Below are 27,167 nucleotides of genomic sequence, written 5' to 3' on the forward strand. Positions count from 1 at the left end.
TCCCACTGCCTGGAGATATCAGGAGTCTTCTAGCTATAGAATGAAGCACGCCGAGATAATTGTATTAGCAATTTATAGTTGAGATTTTTAAGGTGCATTTTTCTTAAATAACCTTTTGTTTTTGAGTAGCTCATCAATTACTGATCGTTTTAATCTAGTCATTTTTTAACCTCAATGTTGAAAGTGGATGAGAAATTTGACTTTTTGCCATCAACAAAGTCTAGAGCCAGCTGATTGTTTTCTTTTGAATTCCTGCATTGAATACCTGCTTTGAACACCTGCATTGAAGTGATTAACCTATTATCTCCTGGAGGACTACAAAGTACAGGAATGGGGGACACACATCTTTTACTCAGGATTCCATCGTAGTTTCAAGAGGATTAAACAAACCCTTAGTAAGGAACCCAAACGGGTCCTCAACTTGGAATCCTACGGGGGAAAAATCCAACAAGACTGCAAGGTGGTACTAAATCCACTCATAAGCCAAAAGAGTCCACACAGAACTGTGTCTCCGTCTTCCCCTCTCGCAGCTGAATGTTGTATTGACCTCAGCAATTTAGTAACCTTGCCCAAATGCCGGGCCATCCAAGCCCACTCGCCAGTCCCCACTTCATTCGCCAGTCACCTGGCAATTTTGTGGTTTTTAATACTCGTTCCCTGAACAACCAAGCCCTACTCATCAGTGATATTGTGGACAAATGTATTGATGTTCTGTGCCTAATAGAGCCATGCAACCACCCAATTGCTATTACCTGCTTAACCAAGCAACATTTGGCTGTTTACCTTGACAAACCTCATGCTGTGGGTCATAGGTGGGCTTGCTGTCCTTCATTGGTCTGACTTGAAGATCAAAGTCACACCTGTATTGCAGGTAACCTCCTTTCAATGCATAGCCTGTACAATATCTGGCCCTCAACCACTGTTTATAGTACTAATTTACCGGCCACCTAAAACCTCTATTCTTCCTCTCTGAGTTAGGCGTGTGCCTAACATCGGTCTGTTCCTTGTGTCCTGCCACACGATTGCTAGGGGACTTTAACATTGATGTGGACTCTGATGGATGTGCTTTTGCCAGAAACTTTATGGCCCTGTTGGATTGCTTCAACTTCACACAGCATGTCAACTACCCCACCAATGTACTTCCCCTTGTGTGCACAACTGCCACGGCTCCCTCCAACATCTCAGGTCTGGACATACCCATCTCTGACCACAAGGCCATACTGTTCAGTGTGTGCCCAAGCCTACCAACAAGTGCACAATTTCCTACAGAAATATCAAAAGGACTAACACTGCTGACCTAATGGATATACTGCAATCACATGACACCACTGACCCTAATGTATCCTCAGTGATTGACCTGGTGGCTCATTACAACAGTGAGCAAGCTCTCCTCCCACCTGGATGTTCTGGCCCCCCTTAAAATAAGGGTGGTCTCCAACATCCCAACGCCAGGGTACCCTCCTGCCATGAAAGCCAAAGGATGACAACAAGAACAGCTCTACAAACAGACAGGGCTCATCATCCATAAGGAGGCCTACAAAAAAAAATCACATTTACAAGGACTCATTTGCCACAATAAAATCTGCCTATTTCTCCAACATCATAAGGAATGAACAAGGAAACTGATAAAATAATTTATGTTTAAAGATAATGATTAAATAATTCTACCCTGAAACCTAACTATTAGTGATATAGTTTATGTAGCATGTATAATGAATAATTAAAATGTTAAACATAAGTTTAACTAGGTTGGACTGGGAAAGAGAGGAATGTGTGTGTGTGTGCTTAAGAAAACACCGAGAACCATTAAACTATGTTTGAACCGACCTAGCTAGAACTCAGAGTTTATATGAAAGGGAGTACCCTGCAAGGTTTTTCTAATCTCAGAGGAATAAAACTGGCGGCAGGGTAGTGATATACAGTTGTAAGAGTTCTGGAGAAGAACATTACTCTCCTTAATGTTTGTGTGGATGTATGTGCGTAAGTAATGAGTAAACTATAAAATGGATGTCTTTGTATAGTGGACTTCAGAGCGTACTCGTGAATAAACATTGATTTGACTCTTGTAAACTGGGAATTCTGTTTTATTTAAACCAGAACTTTACAAACTCTGGGTTGCAGACCTAGTAGATTAATTGAAGTTTATGAACATTGATAACAAAATTCTATATCAGAAACCCAATACTGCTCTTCTCAACCATCAACAAACTTCTCCGCCCACTGGACAAACCCTCTCTCACAATCAACACCGACCTCTGTGACAGTTTTCTGGCCTCCTTTCAAAACAAAGTGAAGCCATCTACCAATAGCTGCAAGAGTCTCACCCTTCATCTGCCCCCCGACCCCCAGGACTACCCGACTCACCACCTGAGAACAGACTTAAAGGACATGTTTCATTATAACCCCCCCTAAAAAACAATGAGTAGTGCATGTATATGTATGAATCTGTTAAGTCACTTATATTTTCAATCTGACATTAAGATTTTCTTTTACTACATCTTTAATCGAGATTAAATCGATTATATACTTCTGGACTGCACGTGCACCATAAAAATATGAACTAGAACATTGTCCATGCTTGACGAAGATTCAGGTGAATACTTTTGGAACGATGAGCTTATGGAAAACTTTTTGACTGCACTAGATGGCAGTGTGTGATTGGGTTTCTTCTGACAATGAAGTACCTGACTACAGCCATATTGTTTTGAATCTAGAAGAAGACCTATAGACAGGAGTAGGCAAGAAGGAGTCAGCCGATGTTGGCTAACGCAATGTCTAGTTTGTAACTTACCATACTTTTCTGATCGAGTGAGTGTCTGGTAACTGCCTAGTTGGTTAGCTAGCTAAGTGTAAAATGCAGCTAACTACAATTATCATTAACTATTATTATCTAGCTAGCTACAGTAGCGGAATGTCAGATATAAAGTAAGCAGGATCGTGGCATGCCACAAACAATGCATGTTGGTTAGCTAGCTCACATTAGCTAGATCATGCTAGCTAGCTAGCTAGCTAGCTAATGCCCACAGATGTAACTCAGCTGTTTTTGCAGTGGCATCCACAGCCACTGATATTTTGCCCAGCGCTTCTGCTGTTGGACCTTTGTCAACACCACATGAGAATGAGCCCGCCGCTAACGTTATAGAGAATGGGTCTGGGGTTACAGTCGAGACAGAGGGAAAAGAGCCTAAGGCATTATAGATTTACCGGGGAAGTTAATATTTTAATTGAAGATGACACTAATTGTAGACGATGTTCAAATATAGGTGAACAATTTCTCATGAATGGTTGTACTAAAAAGTGGAATGAGGCCAATAATGATCATATTCGACAACACAACTGCTTAGCTAACGTAGCTAGCTTGATAACTTAGCTAGCCATAAATGACCAGGTGTTCAAAAATGAAAAGAAATCTGAGCCCCACCACCACCACCTTCTTAAAATAACTATTTGTTATCACATATGGCAATTTTTTTGCTCTAGGTTGCAGGAAATAGCAGTTACAGGTGTTCAAATCGTTGAGTTCGGACAAAAAGAGCCGTTAAAAAAAAATAATAATAATAATAAATAAAAAGAGTAGTTCGTTCGCAAAAGAACCCATCGCTAGTCTTCATATACTGCATTTTCTTCTCTACTCCGTCAGGCATTCTAAATGCAAGTTGTGAGTGATGTAAAAGTGCTGGACATCTTCCTGTAAGTGGGTTTCCAACAGAGATTGGATATCACATTACAAACCAGCATATAATGCGACACTAAGAAATATTCAAATAAGGCTTCACACCCTTATAACTCAAAGGAAGTAAACTGAAAGAGAAATGTACTCTGCTGTAGTTGATTGTTAATTCCAAACACAGAAAAGTGTAAAATTTGAGTTAAATTTAAGCAACTCTGAGAGTTGGATATTTACACAATTGTCGTTTTAACTCCAAAAATATCAACACCATGACCAGAGTAGTTTTAACACAAAATGTGGGTGGGACCATATAGTGTTACATTTGACACCATATGAGTTAAATTAACTCTTGCGATTTGACTGTGTTCAATGAAGTGTTTAAATAGAATAGTACAAATATATATGTATATACATTCATAAAGATTACACATGCTTATGATAAGCAACGATAAGAGTCATGGACATGATAGACTATGACAAGAATCATCTTTATATTTGTGCAAGTAAATAGAGCAAAGATTGCAACATGGTATACTGCATTTACAATGTACTGTAACTTACAACCCTCTGGTCTGCGCGCTTAAACACACTATGCACATAACACCACATACCATTGACTTTTACAGGAACTGCTCTACAGTAACAGGAAATTGCTCAAGATCGCAGTGTCAGTCCCTAACATAGGGTGACACCCACATCCTCCCTTGTACATCCTTTCTATGAGTCTGCTTTTTGTGTCCCCCGTCCTTATCGTTAGCTCCATTTCACTCCTATTAGTCCAGACCATTCCCCACTGGTGATTTGGTAGAGAAGTCTTGAAATACCCCCTGCAATGTCAAAAAAGTACATCCTGTCTAGAGCTCAGTGGCTCCTGCCTTCCTCCAGGTCGCCCATAGAGGGATTGAAGCACACGTCCAGTTTGCGACGGAGACGGGCCTTGAGCATCAAGCGGCGTTTCACGCTGGTTGAGGTGGACTCCTGGTACTTGAGCTTGGCGTAGTAGTCTGAGAACTTGTTGAAGAGGAGAGAGATGGGCATGCCATTGAGAATGATGCCGAAGAAGATGCAGGAGAATGCCACCACGCGGCCAGGAAGGGATACGGGCACCACGTCCCCATAACCCACTTGGGAGATGCTCACCTGTAATGCAGGGTTAGAGGGACACACTCTCAGAGCTTGCCTTCTTCTGTCATTGTCAACATGTTTTATGTTAATAATGACACTATGGTTATAACAGTAGTGAAGATAGCGTGGAAGGAAGTCTCAAGATTGAAGTATTAACATTACTGTCATTTACGTTGGTTGTGTTATTTGTGATGTCTTGTTTTGACCTTTTGTTTTGTCCCTTAGAGCTAATGGTAAAATTAAACTTGTCCCTGAAAAATTCCTCTTAGCATAGGGAGGCGGAAATGGTATGCAATGTCAGCTTCAATACAATAGAGACTAAAAAAGGAAGTGAATGGAAAAAATTGGGAAGTTGCGCAATTGTGTAATACATATCAAATGATCCATGAGGATCTGCATCAAAATACTGGCCTTCAACTTTCCCCACAAGTCCAAAATGCCGTGACAAGAACAGTATAATTGCAACTCAGTTTGTATTTCACATGTACTAGGATTACATCAGAGAGAACTAATCCTTTAAGTATTTAATCTGAATCTAAACTTGATATACAGTACATTGGGCCGCACACAAACATGATATGCTTCTCTGTTGTCACACAAGAGAAATGCTGGTTTGAAATTAGTTCTCATGGGTTTTATATAGGGGCAAGAGACGATTAGGGGAGGAAATAACATCCGTACGCAATACACCCTGTTGGTGTCCAATATGCCCATTGTCATTTTATATGTCAAAAGATAATTGGGGGAGGAAGTAACACCCCTATGCTGAGTATGTAACTACAGAGGGAGTGTTGGTTATTTCTCAACAATATGAAAAACGGTATTTATGTTGTATTGTTATTTATGTTGTATTGTTTTAAGGCTAGATGTAGCATCAAGGACAAAGTCAAGTAAGTCAACCAAAAGCTACATACATAGTATAATTTACATTCAAGTCTGGGTACTCACCGTCGCCCACCACCAGGTATCAGGAATACTCCTGAATGGAGAGCCTTCGACATCACGTTCAACCGAATGCAGGAGGGCAGAGAACATGAAAATGCCCATGGCGATGAAGAGGAAAAGGCAACACACCTGCTGGTAGCACTGGCGCAGGGTGAACCCAAACGCCCTCATGCCGGTGGAGTGGCGGGCCAGCTTCAGGATGCGAAAGATGCGCATCAGCTTGACAACTTTGAGCACTTTGCTGACCTTGCTGACACGAGACAGGGTTTTGAGATCTTCCTGGGCACTGAGGTCCTCCACGTTGGCAAACGCTTCAAATATCAGCTGGATAAAGTAGGGCATGACGGCCACCAGGTCCACCAAGTTCAGGGAGCTTTTGACAAAGTGCTTTATGTCACAAGTGGTAACAAGGCGCATGAAGTACTCGAATGTGAAGAAGAGAATGGAGAAAATCTCTACCCATTCCAGGTAGGTCTTGCCAGAGAGGGTGTGGGTCCTCAGTTCCTTCACAGTGTTGAGGGTCATAGCCACGATGGAGATGAGCACCAGGAGGCTAGAGAAAACTGCAAAGGATTTGGCCGACAGCGAGGAGTAAGGGTTTTCCATCAGGTCCCAGAGGTCTTTGCGAATTCCACCCAGGAACATGGTCTTGTAGCCTTCCTCATCATGCTTTACCTCGATCTCCGCTAAGAGTTCCTTTTCCACCTTCAGATTGTCCCGGAGTTCATCCACCTTCTCCTCAAACAGGATACGGCAACAGCGCTGGGTGTCATTCCAGCTCAGGCCCCAGTACTGCATCTCCTCCTCGAAGTTGATAGGGCACAGTTCCTGCATCACCCACAGAACACCGCTGCTGTAGAAGTGAAAGATGTAGTAAAAGAAAGTTGGGTCGCGATCAAAGAAGAACTCGTTGGTGAGCACCGAGTAGTCATCGCACAGAGTGAGCTGTTTGACGCGGTCTGTGCACAGGGCCAAGGAGCCTATCCGTGTGCGAGGGAATCTGACGGCCATCTTCTTGGGAATGTGAAAGACTTTTCCCCCTACGTTTATGTTTATGTTCTGTTGTGGTCTCAGCGTCTCTTTTTGGTGTCTTGGGATCTGGCCCTCAGGAGCAGGGCTGTCCAGGTGTTCCATAGAGTTCCATGGCTTAACAGATCTGCCCTGGGAGAAATAGAAGGCCTTTTCTTCCTCAATGGTCTGTGAGAAACTGGCTCCCAGCACATTGATGGTTGAGCGTCGCTCTTTCAGCTTAGTCTTTAGCTGAGCACTATTGGCATCCATGATACACTTTCAAGACACTTTTGTTGGTTTTCTGTGAGTGCTGGCTTTTAATTGTGCATAGAAACCAACCAGTCCCAAATGGGTTAACAATGTAAGAATAGCGCACAATAATTTTTGAAAACACAAAGGGAATTTACTCAGTTTCAACACTCAGAAGTGCGAGTCGTATCAACCAGGGTGCAGTCTTCATCAGACGTTAACAGAAGAACAAGGGAGGAAACACTGCCGGAAAAAAAGCTCCATCGACTCAGTGCACCTTGCCGAGCCACCCGAAGCGTCTTATAAAAATCATCTAGGCCCAGTTATCCCCTTCAGTGGCATTACTTCGTGCAGTACTTCTCAGTTGTGGTCCTGTAAGTCCAATGGTCAACAAGGGGAAGAACAAAGCCTCCTTTTCTTCCCCTGATGAGGACCGTTATGTGGGGAAGAAGAGTAAAAGTCATTTGAGCAGAAGATCCAAGAGGCTCTGATCTAATCTCATTGCTGCCCTTCCTCTTTCTTAAAGCAGTTATAAATAGGAGGGACAAGGGGAGATTAGTGCACACGTTCATTTGGAGATTTCGAACTTGGAAGAGGACGCTGGCTTCAACACTTGCAGAAGGCTGTCACTAACACTTTGTCAACAGCTCTTTTTAAAGAAATGTGGTTTCCATCCAGAACCAACCCATGTCGTCTCTACTTCCTAGACACTTCATGTTAATCCAATAGTGGATAGGTTTAAGCAATTTGGTAGTGAGAAGGTAAGTTTGTCTGTTTCCACAGAAATTGTCATTTGAAACTCATTACAGGTCATAAAATACACTTGTACAGAACATGGTAGATGCCAGATCCACTTTGCTCTCTGATTAGGCTAAGGAGGAACGTGTGCCTTCTTGCTGAAACATATCCATTCTTTTCAGATCTACACAAGTTCTTAGTGTAGGAACTAGGAGATGCATCTGAACAGGGCCAGTCAGATCCCAGAGCCTAGTGTAGGGGCTAGGGGTTGTGTCTGAACGGGGCCACAAGTCATTTCTCTTACACTCACTGAATTGTTCTCTCACCCAATGACGTTTCACATCCTGAACCAGTTAACCAATCTTCCTCAATCAATGGCCGATGAATTTTCTTTATTCAGATTTGAATAATGGAAATGGTATAATAATCTGCTCTAATTTAATTCTAACTGGGAACATTGTAGTTGACAGTTTCAGTTTGTGGCAAGATGAGGGACAGAATGCAGCCATAGATAGCATAGCAGTCATTGGAGCCAATTTGTTATTTGTTTATTATTTCACCTTTATTTATACAGGTAAATAAATTAAGAACAATGAGGTCAATCATTCATTCAATCATTCAGTAATCCCCACCACCGTAATCCACTCTACTGGACCTGATTGTACATCATCAGAAAACTACTTAACCTGGATGCCCTATCGCCTCAGAAGAATTGAGGTCAAAAGTCCAACAGTCACCTAAGGCTATACATTTAAAAGACAGCCATGCATGAGTGGGCTAAACTATGGTAATGTTTGACGTTTAACTGCCCTGTGATAATAAAAGTACTACTCTAGGTGATCGCTTTACAATGCTTTATTACCTTGTTCATTTTCCTTGATCTGAACTAAAAAAGGAAGTAAGGGAATTAATTCTTGTCATGCCTGGTTTAAAGGCAACCACATTACAAAGCAATTGTACATTCAAAATGTATTGCCATTATTGCAAAAGCAGGATCAAGCCTTTTATCAATTAAGGTGATAGGATATGATATTAATAGCCAACCATGAAAGATAGCATATTAGTTAATGAAATCACCTCATGAATATGGAGAAAACTATTTTTCATTCCATTTCAATTAAATAAACTCAACAAGTAAAGATGAACTGAAAGACTATTCAAAAGTAACCACAAAAATTGTCATGCTTCAATAACAGCAGTCCTTCCAAAAATAAATAGAACCTCACTTCAAAACATAAATACAGCTCACTCTGTAGTTAAGAATCCAAAGAAAGGCATTCTTTTTCTAAGATTAAACACAGGACAACAAATAATTTACAATAATCAAACAAAGGCAAACAATTGTTTTTCAATGAAGGCATAGCAACTGATCTAAACAATACAGACCAGTAAAAAAAAAAAGACTAAATTACAGTGTTAAGTGAATTCTCTACTTCAACATCAGAGCCACATTCTACTCCCTTGTTGCCATTTTATATTAAAACACACCTCAACTTCAGTTGATCCCCAAACACCAGATAAGAGCAGAGATGCATGTAACTAGGAGCAGAATGTACAACCCATGTCTCTGTGTATGGCTGGTTCAGTTGTAAGGCTGGTACATTGTTTTGCATACACTGTATCAAATGTGGAGTGATTTATATATACATACAATGTATCTACATATTAGTCCAAATATGAATTACGAAACTTTGGACATAGTCAACTGAGTGCAAAAGGACACAGATGTCACAATGAAAGTGTATGCATGAGGGATACAGTACCCCACATAGGCAGAGGTGTCCATCTGTAGCTAAATAACTGATATGCATGAGGACCACCAAGGCTAGGGTCAATTCTAATTCAATTACAGTCAAGTCAGGAAAATCAATGACTGGAAAAAAAGTCAATAGTACAAGTCATTTTCTAGCCTTCATTGAAACTGAAGTGGAGAGCCACAGTCAAGCGGGAGCACTGCTGGACACCGGTCTCTTACGCAAGTGACTTGGGACACTCAGTTGCAGTCCAAGTCCAGCTTTAGCAGGGTGTCCTGATGGAGGAGATGGCTGTATACTAAGCATATAGATCACATTCTTCACTTAAGCCCTTTAACAGAGGGCAGTCTGTCAGGTGAGGCACGGTTTCGAGACACCAGGGTCCTTGGAGTCAATTAGATTACATTCATTTAATTCATCCTTTATTAATTTAAGGTAACCCAATTTTATCAAATTATTTCATTTATTCTTCATTCCCATTGAGATCTATATCGGTTTTAACAGGAATCCCTTAAATAGAAGTTAAAACTGAACTTGATTGAATTTCATTAAAAACAGACATTGCTCATAATGTCAAGTAATAAATTGTATTAAAATGCCTTCAATTGCTACATCGATTAAAAGTAAAAATTACCCATAGACGCTTCACTGAGGAAATTGTCCCCCCGTCATACTGTCGTGAAAAAGCCCACTGACTCATCCTGTTCATTGGCAGGGCTTACCTTGACAGGACAAGTCTCAGGGGCCATGTATGAGTGGATCCTGGGACTCTTTCAGGGAGAAATCTTGGAAGGTGAGTGTCCTGGAGGGCTTGAAAACATCCTTCCACCACCACAACGCCCCCCCCCACCAACAGCACACTCAGGACCACTGGGCAGAACATAGAGCAGTTAGTTGAGGTAGGATTTTATATAAAAAATAAAATAAAGTACTACCACTAATTTATAGTTTAAATGTGCATGTAAATAAGTTAATACGTATGTCTTATTAGCCATCGAGAGCTTTGTATTTTAAGGTTCTATCTGCAAAAAGATGATTCAGCGATAATTGGCTTTAAAGTTCAGAAACCTTCATTGGTTTGAATAGTGTCAGATTTTTATCTTGTATTCTTTTGAACATTAACGGGGGTATTTTGAGTACTATATTGGTAGAGAAAATGTAATAGAACAAGGCTGTCAATAATGAAATTCTGACCAAAATGCAGATAGAACTGTCAGTCCCAAGCGATCAATATATTAGGCCTTAATTAAGTGTTCAAATTCAAAATCATGTGTTACTGGCCAATCCGTAATATAGACATTAATATACTGAACAAAAATATAACATAAGAATTTCAAAGATTTTAATGAGTTACAGTTCATAAGGAAATCAGTTGATTGAAATAAATAAATTAGGCCCTAATCTATGGATTTCGCATGACTGGAGAATACAGATATGTATCTGTTGGTCACAGATAGCCGCCGCCGCCGCCGCCCCCCCCCCCCCCCAAAAGAAAATTGGGCCATGGATCAGAAAACCAGTCAGTATCTAGTGTGACCACCATTTATTTCATGCAGCGCCACATCTCCTTCACATAGTGTTGATCAGGCTGTTGTGGCCGGTGGAATGTTGTCCCACTCTTCAATGGCTGTGTGAAGTTGCTGGATATTGGCGGGAACTGGAACACGCTGTCGTACATGTCGATCCAGGGCATCCCAAATATGCTCAATGGGTGACATGTCTGGTGAGTATGCAGGCCATAAAAGAACTGGAAAATGTTCAGCTTCCAGGAATTGTGTACAGATCCTTGCGACATGGGGCTGTGCATTATTATATTGAAACGTGATAAAGGCGGATGAATGGCACAACAATAGGCCTCAGGATCTGGTCACGGTATCCCTGTGCATTCAAATTGCCATTGATAAAATACAATTGTTGTCCATAGCTTATACCTGCCCATACCATAACCCCACCATGGGGCACTCTGCTCACAACGTTGACATCAGCAAACCGCTCATCCAGACGACGCTATACATGCGGTCGTGAAGCCAGTTGGGCGTACTTCCAAATTCTCTGAAATGACTTGAGGCAGCTTATGGTAGAGAAATGAACATTCAATTCTCTGGCAACATCTCTGGTGGACATTTCTGCAGTCAGCATGCCAATTCCATGCTCACTCAAAATTTGAGACATCTGTGGTATTGTGTGACAACTGCACATTTTAGAGTGGCCTTTTATTGCCCCCAGCACAAGGTGTACTGTGTAATGATCATGCTATTTAATCATCTTATTCATATGCCACACCTGACAGGTGGATGGATTATCTTGGCAAAGGAGAAATTCTCACTAACAGGGATGTAAATAAATTTGTATACACAATGAGAGAAATAAGCTTTTCGTGCATATGAAACATTTCTGGGATATTTTATTTCAGCTTATGAAACATGTGACCAACACTTTACATGTTGCATTGATATTTTTGTTTGGTGTGTACATTTCTTTATTACAAGAAACAGACTAATGTGGAACTAAGGCACGTGTCAAACAAGGGCCATTGGCCGAATTCGGCCCGTGACATTTCTATCTGGCCACGCAATGATTTGTATTGTCAATTCATTTTTGGCACAGGATGCGCTGCACTACACTACAAGTCACAGCAAGTACTGCCAATGTGCTGCACTCAAAATGGTAGTGCATTGCCACACCACACACACGAGCCAGCCAGTGCGCTGTATCATGTCACTAACGGCACTTTCCAAGTTCCGGTTCAACGGGTCAATGCTGTAGCCTTCAGAATTATTTTTTATTATTTTTTTGTCATTTAGCAGACGCTCTTATCCAGAGCGACTTACAGTAGTGAATGCATACATTTCATTTAAAAAAAAATTCTTCCCCGTACCGGTCCCCCGTGGGAATTGAACCCACAACCCTGGCATTGCAAACACCATGCTCTACCAACTGAGCCACACGGGACAATTTTGACAACCAAACTGTAATCTTGGTTGTCAAAAAGTTAAGATAAAAAAGTGTACAATGCAGTCAGAAAGAATTCAGACCTTTACTTTTTCCACATTTTGTTATATTACAGCCTTTTTGTAAAATGTATTAAATAGTCTCCCCCTCAATCTACACACAATACCCCATAATGACCCCAATACCCCATAATGACCCCAATACCCCATAATGACCCCAATACCCCATAAACAAGTTCAGAAATGTTTGCTAATTTATTAAGAACAAAATACTTATAAATGTGATATTTCAGTTTTCAGACACTACTCAGTACTTTGTTGAAGCACCTTTGGCAGCAATTATGGCCTTTGGCAGCGATATGTCACTGACAGAGCTCCTCTGTAGAGATGGGAGAAACTTCCAGAAGGACAAACATCTCAGCAGCACTCCACCAATCAGGCCTTTATAGTAGAGTGGCCAGACAGAAGCCACTCCTCAGTAAAAGGCACATGACAGACGCTTGGAGTTTGCCAAAAGGAACCTAAAGACTAAGACCATGAGAAACAAGATTCTGGTCTGATGAAACCAAGATTGAAGTCTTTGGCCTGAATGCCAAGCTTGACGTCTGGAGGAAACCTGGCACCATCCCTACGGTGAAGCATGGTGGTGGCAGCATCATGCTGTGGGGATGTTTTTCAGCGGCAGGGACTGAGAGACTAGTCAGGATCGAGGCAAAGATGAACGGAGCAAAGTACAGCGAGATCCTTGATTAAAACCTGCTTCAGAGCGCTCAGACTGGGGCGAAGGTTCACCTTCCAACAGAACAACGACCCTAAGTTTGAGAGGATCTGCAGAGAAGAATGGGAGAAACTCCCCAAATACAGGTGTGCCAACAAAGCACTGAGTAAAGGGTCTGAATACCTATGTAAATGTGATATTTCAGTTTATTTGAAATACATTTGTAAAAAAAAATATTTAAAAAAAAAAGAGAAAAAAACCCTATTTAATCAATTATAGAATAAGGCTGTAATGTAACGTGGAAAAAGTCAGGAGTCTGAATAATTTCCAAAGGCACTGTAAAATGCTGTATTAGCTACTTATATAGACACTAATAAACTACAAATTAGTGGCCAATATGTGTACCTTAAAACAAAGGGTTAGTTGTTTTTGCATATAAACAGCTGCTGTGTCTATATAAACCATAAGGCACCGACACATTTATATCACAGATCATTTGAATCTTTCCTTACATCTGATTGATATGATCTTTTGTACAGTTCAACAGATGAGATATATTACATACACCATAAGAGATCTAAATATGATGGATTAATTGCTAAAAACCCACCTATAAGTGAAAGGATTCCAGCGTAGGTGGTATCAGACACCGCTGCGCCTGGAAGTGGGTGAGAAACGTCTATATAAAAAAGCTAAATAACAATTCTGCAATGAAATACATCGCATAAAATATACTAAATGGAAAATGTTTTGTACTGCTCATGTTTTTGCCGTTGTTACTAACCTCGCGAACAAGAGCCAATTGTTATACTAGATGTTGTACACACAATAATAATAATAATAATAAAGTAAATTAGTGCATTTTATAATAGAAATCTCAAAGTGCTTCATAAGCAAAAAACATTAGGAGCACTTGCTCTTCCCATGACAGCCTGACCAATTTTCAGTTTTCACCACCCGACTCAGACCACTGCCAGACAGTCATAGCAAAATTCTTGATTGAGAAATTGCTTTTCGCTAAGAAGCCATGTTTCTTTTTGACCATTTATTAAAAACAAAAAGCACAGTAAGGAACTTAATTGTTACCCAGAAATGATTTGATTGGGATAAAAACTGCTGAACTGAACCTTTAGCTAATAACCACCCTTCATCCACTTCCGCATACTCACCACCACCTGTTGGAGAAACGCAGGTGAAGCTGGGAGAGCCTGTTCCAGAGAAAAGGTCTGGCACACACTCATATGGACAAACTCTACTGGTATTTCCACATACAGCAGAGCCTGGAAACATAAGTGATATACCATCAGTCAAATGACATGACAAACTGGGGTTGAATCTAAACGTTTGTGCCTTGGAAACATTATCACAGTTCACTCCATGGGCTGAAAGACAAACCTTTTGGTTGAAGAACTGGGTGAATGAGAACCAAGGCACCAGGGAAAGCGATATTGGGCAGGATGACTCTGAAGAGGCTGCCATTGTGCTTGTCAGCACTACAGATTGAGTGGGTGGCCTGTTCACTCCAGTATACATGTCCCTGATAGACGTGAGAGCAGTGAACAAACATTTGGCAACATCCAGAATGCCACACTTCAGAGTGTATTAACTTTTACATTTCAGTCATTTAGCAGTCGCTCAATTAATGCATTCATCTTACAAATGCTAGGGGAGACAACCACAGTCGTAGTAAGTCATTTTTCCCTCTGTGGTTGTTGATTATTGCTAGACAACCATTTTCAGTTCTTGCCATAGATTTAAGTAGATTTAAGCCAAAACTGTAACTAAGCCACTCAGGAACATTCACTGTCTTCTTGGTAAACAACTCTAGTGTATATTTGGCCTTGTGTTTTAGGTTATTGTCCTGCTGAAATGTGAATTAATCTGTCAGTGTCTGGTGGAAAGCAGACTGTACCAGGTTTTCCTCTAGGATTTTGCCTGTGTTTAGCTACAACTCAAGTCCTTAAGGATTACAAGCATACACACAATATGATGCAGCCACCACTATATGCTTGAAAATATGGCGAGTGGTACTCAGTAATGTATTGTAATTGCCCCGAAACATAACACTTTGTATTCAGGACAAAAGGTTAATTGCTTTGCCAATTTTTTTGCAGTATTACTTTAGTGCCTTGTTGCAAACAGGATGCATGTTTCGGAATATTTTTATTCTGTACAGGCATCTTTCTTTTCACACTGTCAGTTAGGTTAATATTGTGGAGTAAGTACAATGTTGTTGATCTATCTTCAGTGTTCTCCTATCACAGCCATTCAACTCTAACTTTTTAAAAGCCACCATTTGGCCTCATGGTGAAATCCCTGAGCGGTTGCCTTCCGCTCTGGTGTTGGAGTTAGGAAGCACGCCTGTTTCTTTGTAGTGACTGGGTGTATTGATACACCATCCAAAGCATAATGAATAACTTCACCATGCTTAAAGGGATATTCAATATCTGCACACAGTGAGTCCATGCAACTTATGTGACTCGTTATTGATATTGGGCAAGATGACTAAAAGGGTCTTCCATTTTGCTTCTCAGTACTATACTGACGAAGTGGATGGGCTGTTCACTCTAGTAAACACAGAGAGAAGTAAGGGAGCCATGAGCAGCAGCGTGTATGAAACAGTAGTATTTCCACTGAAATGTCAAACATGCTAATTGCTAAGCCGTTAGCTAACATTTTAACGACACCAATAATCATAAAAACATTGATTGATTACAAGATAACACTGTTGAAGGTAACATATTTCTTAAACGCTGTTGAATATGGAGATAATACAGGGTGCTACTCTATAAACATTATTTGTTTGTGGGTAATTGTATGGGTCACTAAATGGCTGCCCATGATTCTAGCCAGGGGAAAATCAGCAGTGTTTTTTTTTTATAGCCTACTGTAGATTTAGTATTGTATGTACAGTGCATAAGATACACACATGCGATTCCTCCTTCTGTGTCTGTGGGGGGGGGGGGGGGGGGGGGGGGGTCCAAGTTCTGTTCTTTATCATGAGTGTGTGAACCTGCCTGCTGTTGCCCTTACTTGTTTATAGTTGTTTGCTGCCACACACAGAAACACACGCTCCCTGGCTCCTCTTTTGCCCTCAGTCTTTCACACATTGATAGCAATCTGGAGTTTACCATAAAGCACAGTGTACAACATATACCCTCCTCTCTTCTCCTCCCCCCTCCCTCACGCCTTATAAAGAGATATATATATCTTAATTTTTTTACCTACACACATACATTTATTTAAAAATCGGGGCTCAATTCCAAACCAGAAACATGCTCTACTTCAGTCTGTCCTCGATGAGGTGTAAGCAACATTAAAGTAATGGCAAGTAAGTAATTTGTACTACTTCATCCCACTTAACAGTCTTCTCAGATCTGTTATCATGAGTCTTCAAAGAGGAAAGGGAACAGGGAAGGGAACAGGGGTCAGTCTCCAGATTGGAATGAGGCCTTAGTCATTTGGATGTCTATACCTCAAAGACGGCCAATCCAAAGGGCCTGTCCAGGTATCCATTGGACTCCACCACAGTTTTGCGATGCTGCCCGTCGAACCCTACCCTCGAGATGGTGCGCATCCCTGAGTCAACCCAGTACAGGAGTCGTCGAGGCATGTCTGTCAGAAAAACACACTATTCAACTCTGCACAATTGTGACTTTTTAGTGGTACTTATCAATCAAATCACTGTTTTTATAACCAAAACCAGTCTTTGTAAATCCCAAATGAAACTACATTTTGCTAACTAGTAAGCCAAACACTTACACGTCAAGAAATATAAAACCAGTTGGTGGTGCTTACGTAGCACATGGAGATGTGTGAAAGTTACTCCTCACCCTGAAGTGTCCCCATTTCAATGCCAATTGCTAGCTTTTCGCATTGCGTGACTGGTAAGACACTTTGGGAGGGCGGTCACATGTGCTAGCTAAGCAGAGGTCCTGGGTTTCAGCCGAATCAGGTAGGAAGTGGTACTCGCATGTAGCGTGACGTTCTTTACACTTATCTGTATAAGACATGCATAGAAGATGATCCAAACGTACCCAGAGAGATGGCAACTGGGTTCCGTATGGCTGAGGTGATTAGTGGCAGCCTGCCTTGTCCATCCAGGAGAGCACACTCGATCCTGGGGGAGCTGCCACCTTCTGCCCAGAACAGGAGCCTAGGGAAACAGAAGCTCTCCATGCCTACAGTGGATCTGGCATTGACATCCAAATCTCTGCTGGGGGCATTCTAGATATACTTTGAACAATCTGAGTGTCTATCTAAATTAGAGGTTGGCCAATTAATTAGGGCCGATTTCAAGTTCATAACAATCGGTAATCTGCCTTTTTGGACGCCGATTACATTGCAATCCACTAGAAAACTGCGTGGCAGGTTGACCGCCTGTTACAAGAGTGCAGCGTCAAAAGGACCTTGTGGCTGCAAGGAGCCAAGGTAAGTTGCTAGCTAGCATTAAACTTATCTTATAAAACAAAACAATCTTCACATAATCACTAGTTAACTACATATGGTTGATGATATTACTAGGTTAACTAGCTTGTCCTGCGTTGCATATAATCAATGTGGTGCCTGTTAATTTATCGTCGAATCACAGCCTACTTCAACTTCGCCAAACGGGTGATGATTTAACAAAAGCGCAGTCGCGAAAAAAGGACAATCGTTGCACAAATGTACCGAACCATAAACATCAATGACTTTCTTAAAATCAATACACAGAACTATATATTTTTTAAACCTGCATATTTAGTTAAGAAATTTATGTTAGCAGGCAATATTAACTAGGGAAATTGTGTCACTTCTCTTGCGTTCAGTGCAAGCAGAGTCAGGGTATATGCAGCAGTTCGGGCCGCCTGGCTCGATGCGAACTGTGTGAAGACCATTTCTCCTATCAAAGACCGTAATTAATTTGCCAGAATTTTACATAATGATATAACATTGAAGGTTGTACAATGTAACAGCAATATTTAGACTTAGGGATGCCACCCGTTAGATAAGATACGGAACGGTTCCGTATTTCACTGAAAGAATAAACGTTTTGTTTTCGAAATGATTGTTTCCGTATTTGACTATATTAAATGACCAAAGGCTCGTATTTCTGTGTTTATTATAATTAAGTCTATTTGATAGAGCAGTCTGAGCGGTGGTAGGCAGCAGCAGGCTCGTAAGCATTCATTCAAACACCACTTTATTGCGTTTTCCAGCAGCTCTTCGCAATGCTTGATGCACAGCGCTGTTTATAACTTCAAGCCTATCAACTCCCGAGATTAGGCTGGTAATACTAAAGTGCCTGTAAGAACATCCAGTAGTCAATGGTGTAGAGAGAAATAGTCGACGCGTCATAATTCCCTTAAAAACTACAACCTAAAACGTATTAACTGGGAATATTGAACCACCAGCTTTCATATGTTCATGTTCTGAGCAAGGAACTAAACGTTAGCTTTTTTACATGGCACATACTGCACTTTTACTTTCTTCTCCAACACTGTGTTTTTGCATTATTTAAACCAAATTATTTATTTGAGACTAAATAAAATCTATGTATTAAATTAAGTTAGAATAAAAAGTGTTCATTCAGTATTGTTGTAATTGTGATTATCACAAATGTATATATTTTTTATTATATATTTTTTTATAAATAAAAATAGAACAGTCGCCCGATTAATCGGTATCTGCTTTTTTGGTCCTCCAATAATCCGTAATCGGTATCGGCGTTGAAAAATCATAAAATCGTCCGACCTCTAATCTAAACCCTGTGAAATCCCGTGCAAGTTGGAGACCAAGCACAAATTAGATCGGCCTACTAATTTATATTTTAGGCTTCAAAAAAACAAGTCCATATTGAAATTGAGAATTTTTTCAAATATTTCTTACAAATACCGTTTAGAATATGATTATGCAGTTGAGGCTTTTTTTTGTTTTTTTAAAGCACAATGAGTTGAAATAAAAGCCTGGGTGAATATACAGTAGGTCTTCAAGACCAATATTGAGAACCTCCAATCCAGCCTACCCCAACAAGGGCTCCACAGCCACTCCAGTGGGCATGGCCAGCCCTCCTATCAGGAGGCGTTGTACAGAGCCGTCCAGGCGGGCCACGTCGATGGAGTGAGTGCCAGCGTTAGTCCAGTAGAGATGCTCATGGATCCAGTCCACAGCCAGACCTAGGACAGCACCATGGCTTTTCAACAGCAGAACAGGATCCAGGGGCTTCCCATCCATGGAGATCCTACAGGATAGATCAAAGTGAAACTAACATCTAGGCCTATTTCACAGAGCAAATTACCTGTGGTCAACATTAATGCTATTATTAAGGGACAGATTCAGAAAGTGTTTTTAAACTCTGAGGTGTGTACCTGTAGATAGATCCTTGTCCAGGCCTTGCCCAGTAGAGAGTGCGGTTTGCAGTGAGGGCAGCCATAGGCCCTGGTCCCAGTAAGTGAGCAGCCATCTCCCTGTACTCCATACCTGCAGTGTTGACCCAGCGTACCCCCTCAGAACTGCTCAACACCAGCTGAGCCACATCTCCTGGGAGGTACACTCAAAAATCAGTCCCAGCCACTCACACAGGAATAACACAATTACATCAACAAGCACATTGAAGAGAAGGGCAGCAATGAAGGTAGACATATGTACATCAAAAGAAAAACTTGTACACTGCTCTTGCCAATATTACTTTTGTTTATTAGCTTATGATACTTGCAAGAGCAGTGTGCATGTTTTTCTATTCTTTTAAAAGTTGCACTACACAGAAATTGCTCTGCCATTTCCTGGCTGCTAAAATTCTAATAGTTCACCTAATTTCAGTTTGTGACAAAACAAGCATTCATTGTGTAGAGAATCCTTGTACCATCTAAACCACTGAAATCTTTTCCATAACCAAAAATATTTTCAGCTGGTATTCAAAATTGAATATAAAAGACGCAAAAACGAAACTTAGGAACGGGAAGCATAGAAATAGCACACAGACTTGCTTACCACGAGAATGAAAGATACCACGAGAATGAAAGATCCATAAATAACATTTCTCAAAAATAACTTTCTGTGCGGGTTGCACAAAAAGTTACATATTGTATCTTTAAGGAAATACTTGATTCTCCCTTCACAAAGATGAAAGGCCTGGTAATCATTGCCAGGGTAATGATCTAACTTGCATGATCTGGTGCTGGAGAACAATACATTTGGATTTCTTATACTTCCTATTCACTAGAGAAATAGTAAAATCAATCATTAATAACCCTGATCACAAAAATAATTGCTGCTTCGCTCAACACACCCCTTGTTCAAGCCCTCTGTTCCGCACACATTCACAAGGGCAGAAAAAAAGTTACTTGCAGTAAATCATTGACATGCAAATAAAATCCTGTTAGATAAAGGAAGCTGTCAAACAGTGTAAATTCCCTACCTTGGGCAGGTGGGTTGGTAAATATTTGAGCTGGGTTACAATTTGACAGAAACCAGATCCAAAAGGAAAATATTAAAAGATCTTATTGTACATTAAGTCCTGGTGCAAAGAAGAATCAAATGTTATTTGTCACATGCACCGAATACCGAACAGGTGAAATGCAAACTTACAGTGAAATGCTTACTTACAAGCACTTAACTAACAATGCAGTTAAGAAAAATAAGTGTTATATAAAAAAAGAGAAACAAATAATTAAAGAGCAGCAGTGCAAATAATCTGGGTAGCCATTTGATTAGCTGTTCAGGAGTCTTATGGCCTGGGTGTAGAAGCTGTTAAGTTGTTTGGACCTAGACTTGGCGCGCCGGTACCGCTTGCCAGGTGGTAGCAGAGAAAACTGTCTATGACTTGGGTGACTGGAGTCTGACAATTTTTAGGGCCTTCCTCTGACACCGCCTGGTATAGAGGTCCTGGATTGCAGGAAGCTTGGCCCCAGTCATGTACTGGGCCGTATGCACTACCCTCTGTAGTGCCTTGCGGTCAGAGGCCGAGCAGTTGCCATACCAGGCGGTGATGCAACAAGTCAGGATGCTCTCAATGGTGCAGCTGTAGAACCTTTTGAGGATCTGAGGGGGGGGATAGGCTTTGTTGTGCCCTCTTCACAACTGTCTTGGTGTGTTTGGACCATGATAGTTTGCTGGTTATGTGGACACCTCAAGGAACTTGAAGCTCTCAGCCTGCTCCACCACAGACCCGTTGATGAGAATGGGGGCGTGCTCGTGCTCTTTCCCATAGTCCACAATCATCCCTTTTGTCTTGATCATGTTGAGGGAGAGGTTGTTATCCTGGCACCACACAGCCAGTTCTCTGACCTCCTCCCTACAGGCTGTCTCATCGTTGTCAGAGATCAGGCCTACCACTGTTGTGTCATTGGCAAACTTGGTGTTGGAGTCGAGCCTGGCCATGCAGTCGTGAGTGAACAGGGAGTACAGGAGGGGACTGAGCATGCATCCCTGAGGGGCCCCTGTGTTGAGGATCAGCGTGGCAGACATGTTGTTGCCTAACCTTACCACCTGGGGGCGGCCCATCAGGAAGTCCAGGATTCAGTTGCAGAGGGAGGTGTCTAGTCCCTGGGTCCTTAGCTTAGTGAGGAGCTTTGAGAGCACTATGGTATTGAACACAGCTGTAGTCAATGAAAAGCATTCTAACGTAGGTGTTCCTTTTGTCCAGGTGGTAAAGGGCATTGTGGAATGGAATAGAGATTGCATCATCTGTGGATCTGTTGGGGCGGTATGCAAATTGGAGTGGGTCTAGGGTTTCTGGGATAATGGTGTTGACGTGTGCCATGACCAACCTTTCAAAGCTCTTCGTGGCTACAGGCGTGAGTGCTACGGTTCGGGAACAGCTGACGCTCTCATGCATGCTTCAGTGTTGCTAGCCTCGAAGCGAGCATAGAAGTCATTTGGCTCGTGTCACTGGGCAGCTCGCGGCTGTGCTTCCCTTGGTAGTCTTATAGTTTGCCAGCCCTGCCACATCCGACGTCGTCGATGTACTTATTGATGAAGCCAGTGACTGATGTGGCGTACTCCTCAATGCCATCGGAAGAATCCCGGAACATATTCCAGTCTGTGCTAGCAAAACAGTCCTGTAGCTTAGCACCTACGTCATCTGATCACTTCTTTATTGACCGAGTCACTGGTGCTTCCTGCTTTAGTTTATGCTTGTAAACAGGAGGATAGAGTTATGGTCAGATTTGCCAAATGGAGGGCGAGGGAGAGCTTTGTACGAGTCTCTGTGTGTGGAGCAAAGGTGGTTGAGTTTTTTTTTTTTTTTTCCCCTCTGGTTGCATATTTACATGCTGGTAGAAATGAGGTAAAACGGATGTAAGTTTCCCTGCATTAAAGTCCCTGGCCACTAGGAGCGCCGTCTGAGCGTTTTCCTGTTTGCTTATATCCTTAAACAGCTCATTGAGTGCGGTCTTCGTGTCAGCATTGGTTTCTGGTAGTAAATAGACGTCCACGAAAAATATAGATGAAAACTCTCTTGGTAAATAGTGTGGTCTACAGCTTATCATGAGATACTCTACCTCAGGCGAGCAAAACCTTGAGACCTCAACCAGCTGTTTACAAATATACACAGACCGCCACCCCTTGTCTTACCGGAGGCAGCTGTTCCATCTTGCAAATGCAGCGTAAAACCCTGCCAGCTGTAGGTTATCCATGTCATCGTTAAGCCACAACTCAGTGAAACATAAGATATGAAAGTTTTTAATGTCCTGTTGGTAGGGTGATCATAGCTTGTCTATTTTGTTATCTAATGATTGCATGTTGGTTAACAGGACTGATGATATAGGCAAATTACACACTCGCCGTCGGATCCTTACATGGCACCCCGACCTACGTCCCCGATATCTCCGTCTCTTCTTCATGCGAATGACGGGGATTGTCGGGTGTCTGAAGTAAATCCTTCACATCCGACTCGTTAAAGAAAAAATGTTGTCCAGTAAGAGGTGAGTAAATCGCGGTCCTGATATCCAGAAGCTCTTTTCGGTCATAAGAGACAGTGACAGAAACATTATGTACAAAATAAGTTACAAATAACAAAAAACACACACACACACTTGGTTGTAAAAACGGCAGCCATCTCCTCCGGCGCCATTGTGTGTGTGTGGGGTGGAGGTGGTGTTGGTTGAAAGGAAACTGGATGTACAAGGTACTCTTTGGGTAAGGTTTTTCCTATTCTTACAAGAAGAATAACAACAACAAAAAAGCTCCATTTGTCAGAAATGAAATCTGCTTTACACATTTGCCTCGTCAACACTCTCAGGTCATAAAGTACTCACGCCATTCATATCAGTGTGAAAGTACAAACATATAAGATCAGTAACTTGCAGTATTTAGCGGTTCACTCCCCCAGTAGCATTTGCCCTCACCTTTAGCCTTGCACTCCCCTGTCTTTGGGCTCATCAGGTAGCCCTCGTGGCAGTCGCAGGAGAAAGTTCCGTTGACATGTACACATAGTTGATTGCAGACGTCAGTGTCGAGGCATGTGTCAATTTCTGAGAAAAGAGTGGGTATTTCTTAATCATTTTAATAGGATATGTCTGACTGGAAAACATCTACTTTTCACTCTCTATGCCTGCGTTCGCACAGGCTGCCCAGTTCTGACATTTTTTTCCACTAATAAATCTTTTGACCAATCACATCAGATATTTTTCAGAGCTGATCCGATTGGTACAAATACCAATTAGTGAAAAAAAAGTCAGAATTGGGCTGCCTGTCTAAACGCATCCATTGTATTTGCATTTGTGTTCTATCTATGTCACATACTTTGAAGTGCAGTCTATCACAAGCTTAATTTGAGACATTAAAATCAACTAATTATCACAGATTCATTGTAGTGCGCGCTGGTGCGACCAATGACTTAGGCCATTCGTTTTTCAACAAACACATGACCTGGGACCAACTGTTGGTCTCTGAATTTAACTTGGTCACATCACATGGTCAGGAAAAACTCTGGGCCCTATCAATGACTCTCGGAGATGCCACTCACCCTCACATTGGGTGTCGTGCACCAACCTCATGCCAGCGGGACAGTCACAGAGGAAGCCCATGGGCAGGTCTACACACAGGTGAGAACAGCCGCCATTGCTCACCAGACACTCATTCTGATCTACATAGGGAGAGATACAGGGTCAGTGACAGGGAAGAGTGAATACAGGACCAATCTGTGTGTAGCATAGTGATAAACAAGTTGGATGACTATTGTCCATTGTAATGACTTTAGAAATGTGCTTGCATCATTCAAATTAGTCAACCAACAGTTTGCTATAGCAGCTAGACACACACATATTTAAAGATGTGATAAGGGAAATGACCTATCCAAAACAGAAAGCTGACTACTGTCTATCAGGGAATGCATTACAGGATGTGAAACAGAGCTCGTTTGTACGTTCATAGCACACCGATCAAAAAATATCTGCTCGATAGAGAATTTAAAGTGCTTTTAGTCAAGGGCTAGACTTAAGTCTGTGTCCGGGACACAAGCCCTTAGTTAGAGAATATCAAAAGCATTACATTTTTATGGGCAACAAACCACCTCAAAAGACTATTAATCGCAACATTAAAGAGATCAGTGTTTTAATATAGCATGTGTTCACATGTGCTATATACACACACACCACACACTGAATTCTTACTATTTATTTAATTACTGAAACCATAATTAAAAGGAACTAATCATAGGTCCACTGTGTCTGTAAAAGGAACAAGTAGGAGTGAAGTTCTTTTGCCCTCTGCTGGTCTATAAGGATGAGGGTAGCAGAGCATGGTTGTGTTCAAATTAGACAAGTCCAGGGGGTCCCTGTTCCAATCTGTAATCTTCCGTTTTCTGCCTAATGATATAGATGTAATAAAGTGTCAATAGTTCTCACCACAGTCGTCCTCGTCGCTCGCGTCAGCACAGTCTGGCGAGTGGTCACACCTCCAGGAGTGAGGCATACACTGGCCGTCCCCACAACTGAACTCAGAGCTGAAGCAAGTGTGAGGGGCCCGGGTCTGGCCAGAGGGACATGCGTCGGCACCCACGTCCTGCCCAACGGGGCAGTCGGGCCAGCCGTCACACAGCTTGGCCCTGGCAACGCAGCTCCCTGTCCGCTCACAGAGGAAGGACTCGGCTGTACAGTTCTTATGACAGGAGGCCTCGTCACTGCCATCGCCACAGTCGTCAGTGCCATCACAGCGGAAGAGGAGAGATACACATCGCCTACTGCCACAGGCAAACTCATCCTTCTTACATTGGAGCAAACCTGGGAAAGATGAAAGCCCAGAGGGCAATTAGTGGTCATGTACTTTAAATAAAAAAGGGACTTACTACATTTTTACAAAGTCTGCATCTATTATTTTCAGAGGGGAATACAAATAAATGATCACATTAAACTGACTTTCCGATGGGGTCATTTTTCCTTTTGTAAACCTTTTCTGATTACTGCAATGCTTTAATCCCTGTGGAATTTAAGCAAATGTTTAATTTGTGCAACAGCTTAGTGAATGTGGCCCATAGTGTTTAAGATGATGAAAGAGGCTCTTAAAATTGGATGGATGAAGAAATGTGCACTTCGTTCATACACTGACGTTGAGCTTGTGTGACTTGAGCCCAACGCAGGTGGCAGAGGTATCCTCTTTCCCTTAGCTCTTACCACAGGTGTCCTCGAACTCGTCAGAGCCATCATGACAGTCCGCGGTGCCGTCACAAAGAGCACTCTGGGAAATGCAACCTCCATCTGTACACAGAAACCCTGGGCAGGTCCACTCCCCTGAAACACAGCCAAAACAAAGAATATTTTGACACAATTACAAAATTGTCATATCCTTCTCTCAATACATTTTATATACATGCGATCTGGATCATATTCATGGTGCACGGTAGCAAAACGTTAAGAGCATTTCTTATTTGACAAGTTCATGTAGTCTCTCCCCGTTTTGGTCTGTTTGGTGTCTAGTGAACCCGATCCAGATCGTACAGTGATGACACAGGTGTATAGACGTACAGTATGCTCCAGCAGAAATGCCACAACTAATATGGCCAACTATTAAAATCAGCAAACTCAAACCCAGGACTTTGACATTGTTACTGGACGCTATCAAGTTAGTACAGGTACATGCTGTACTGGGGAATTCAGTCTCCCCTATGATCCACTGGTCTTTAACAAGGTAAAACCCTCTCCACTGTCACTCCCTGCTGTGGAATTCATCACTGCCATCCTCACAATCGCCGTCCGTCACACACCCAGAGACCGAGGATACATCTCCCATTCCTGCACTTGAACTGGGACTGTTCACAGTTCGGCAGGGTGTTACCTAGACTGCCTACAAATGGATAAATGCATTTTAAATATTATACTTAGAGGCTACTCACTCTACAGAAAATGAAACAGTGGCTACAGAAAGTTTGAATGAATGACTGACTGTAGGGGTAGTCCCTACAGTGCAGTAGCATGTCAAACATTTTACAGCATGTATTTTTTCATAACATGCTATCAAGTGCAGAGCTGCACTTGATAGCGCATGTTATTAAAATACTTGCTTTAAAAAATGTTTGACATACTACTGCATAACCGGTTGAGAACTTGTGATATGGCTTTTCAACCTCCGCTCTGAATCCACGATATGGCAATATAATAGAACTCAGAGGGTTTTCTTTAATGGAAGCTTCTCTGTCAAACAGGTAAAAGTGTGGTGTACCGCAGGGCAGCTCTCTAGGCCCTCTACTCTTTTCTATTTTTACCAATGACCTGCCCCTGGCATTTAACAAAGAAATTGTGTTATTGTTTTTATAAGAAACATGAATGTGTTGTAAATTCCAAATTGTTTGCATATTCAACTTTCACACAGCACTGACACACACTTACCCCACCAGACATGCTACCTGGGGTCTTTTCACAGTCCCCAGGTCCAGAACAAATTCAAGTTAACAGTACAGTATTATACAGAGCCATGAGTGCATGGAACTCCCTTCCATCTTATATAGAGGAAATGAACAGCAAACCTGGTTTCAAAAAATAATAAAGCAACACCTCATGGCACAATGCCTCTCCCACATGTGACCTACTTGT

General features: G+C 41.8%; 2 protein-coding genes across 4 annotated transcripts in view; both read right to left on the reverse strand.

Annotated features, from left to right (window-relative positions):
- Positions 1 to 3,199: 3,199 nt before the first annotated feature.
- LOC106573872 (potassium voltage-gated channel subfamily V member 2) lies at positions 3,200 to 8,121 on the reverse strand. The gene is made up of 2 exons (XM_014149288.3): positions 5,744 to 8,121; positions 3,200 to 4,810 (listed from the first exon to the last, which is right to left on the reverse strand). The coding sequence occupies exons 1-2, from the start codon at positions 7,019 to 7,021 to the stop codon at positions 4,532 to 4,534; spliced, it is 1,557 nt and encodes a 518-aa protein (XP_014004763.1). The 5' UTR covers positions 7,022 to 8,121; the 3' UTR covers positions 3,200 to 4,531.
- Positions 8,122 to 8,264: 143 nt separating this feature from the next.
- The window catches only part of LOC106573960 (low-density lipoprotein receptor), a 31,664-nt gene continuing 12,761 nt past the window's right edge, over positions 8,265 to 27,167 (reverse strand). Inside the window, exons 2-14 of one of the 3 annotated variants that reach the window (XM_082962730.1) lie at positions 25,752 to 25,868; positions 24,987 to 25,361; positions 24,107 to 24,226; positions 23,487 to 23,612; positions 19,509 to 19,677; positions 19,166 to 19,381; positions 17,199 to 17,317; positions 16,637 to 16,776; positions 14,557 to 14,698; positions 14,331 to 14,441; positions 13,772 to 13,819; positions 10,215 to 10,362; positions 8,265 to 9,876 (exon numbers count right to left, since the gene is read on the reverse strand). In XM_082962730.1, coding sequence (XP_082818856.1) covers positions 9,813 to 9,876; positions 10,215 to 10,362; positions 13,772 to 13,819; positions 14,331 to 14,441; positions 14,557 to 14,698; positions 16,637 to 16,776; positions 17,199 to 17,317; positions 19,166 to 19,381; positions 19,509 to 19,677; positions 23,487 to 23,612; positions 24,107 to 24,226; positions 24,987 to 25,361; positions 25,752 to 25,868 — 1,895 coding nt within the window. In that variant the 3' untranslated portion in view covers positions 8,265 to 9,812. Of the gene's footprint in view, positions 9,877 to 10,214; positions 10,363 to 13,771; positions 13,820 to 14,330; positions 14,442 to 14,556; positions 14,699 to 16,636; positions 16,777 to 17,198; positions 17,318 to 19,165; positions 19,382 to 19,508; positions 19,681 to 23,486; positions 23,613 to 24,106; positions 24,227 to 24,986; positions 25,362 to 25,751; positions 25,869 to 27,167 lie in introns of all 3 variants that reach the window. The other 2 variants (XM_045697273.2, XM_045697272.2) reach the window with 2 other exon arrangements.

Source organism: Salmo salar, chromosome 16 (genome assembly GCF_965601325.2).
Source record: "Salmo salar chromosome 16, fSalSal1, whole genome shotgun sequence".
NCBI classification, from domain to species: domain Eukaryota; kingdom Metazoa; phylum Chordata; class Actinopteri; order Salmoniformes; family Salmonidae; genus Salmo; species Salmo salar.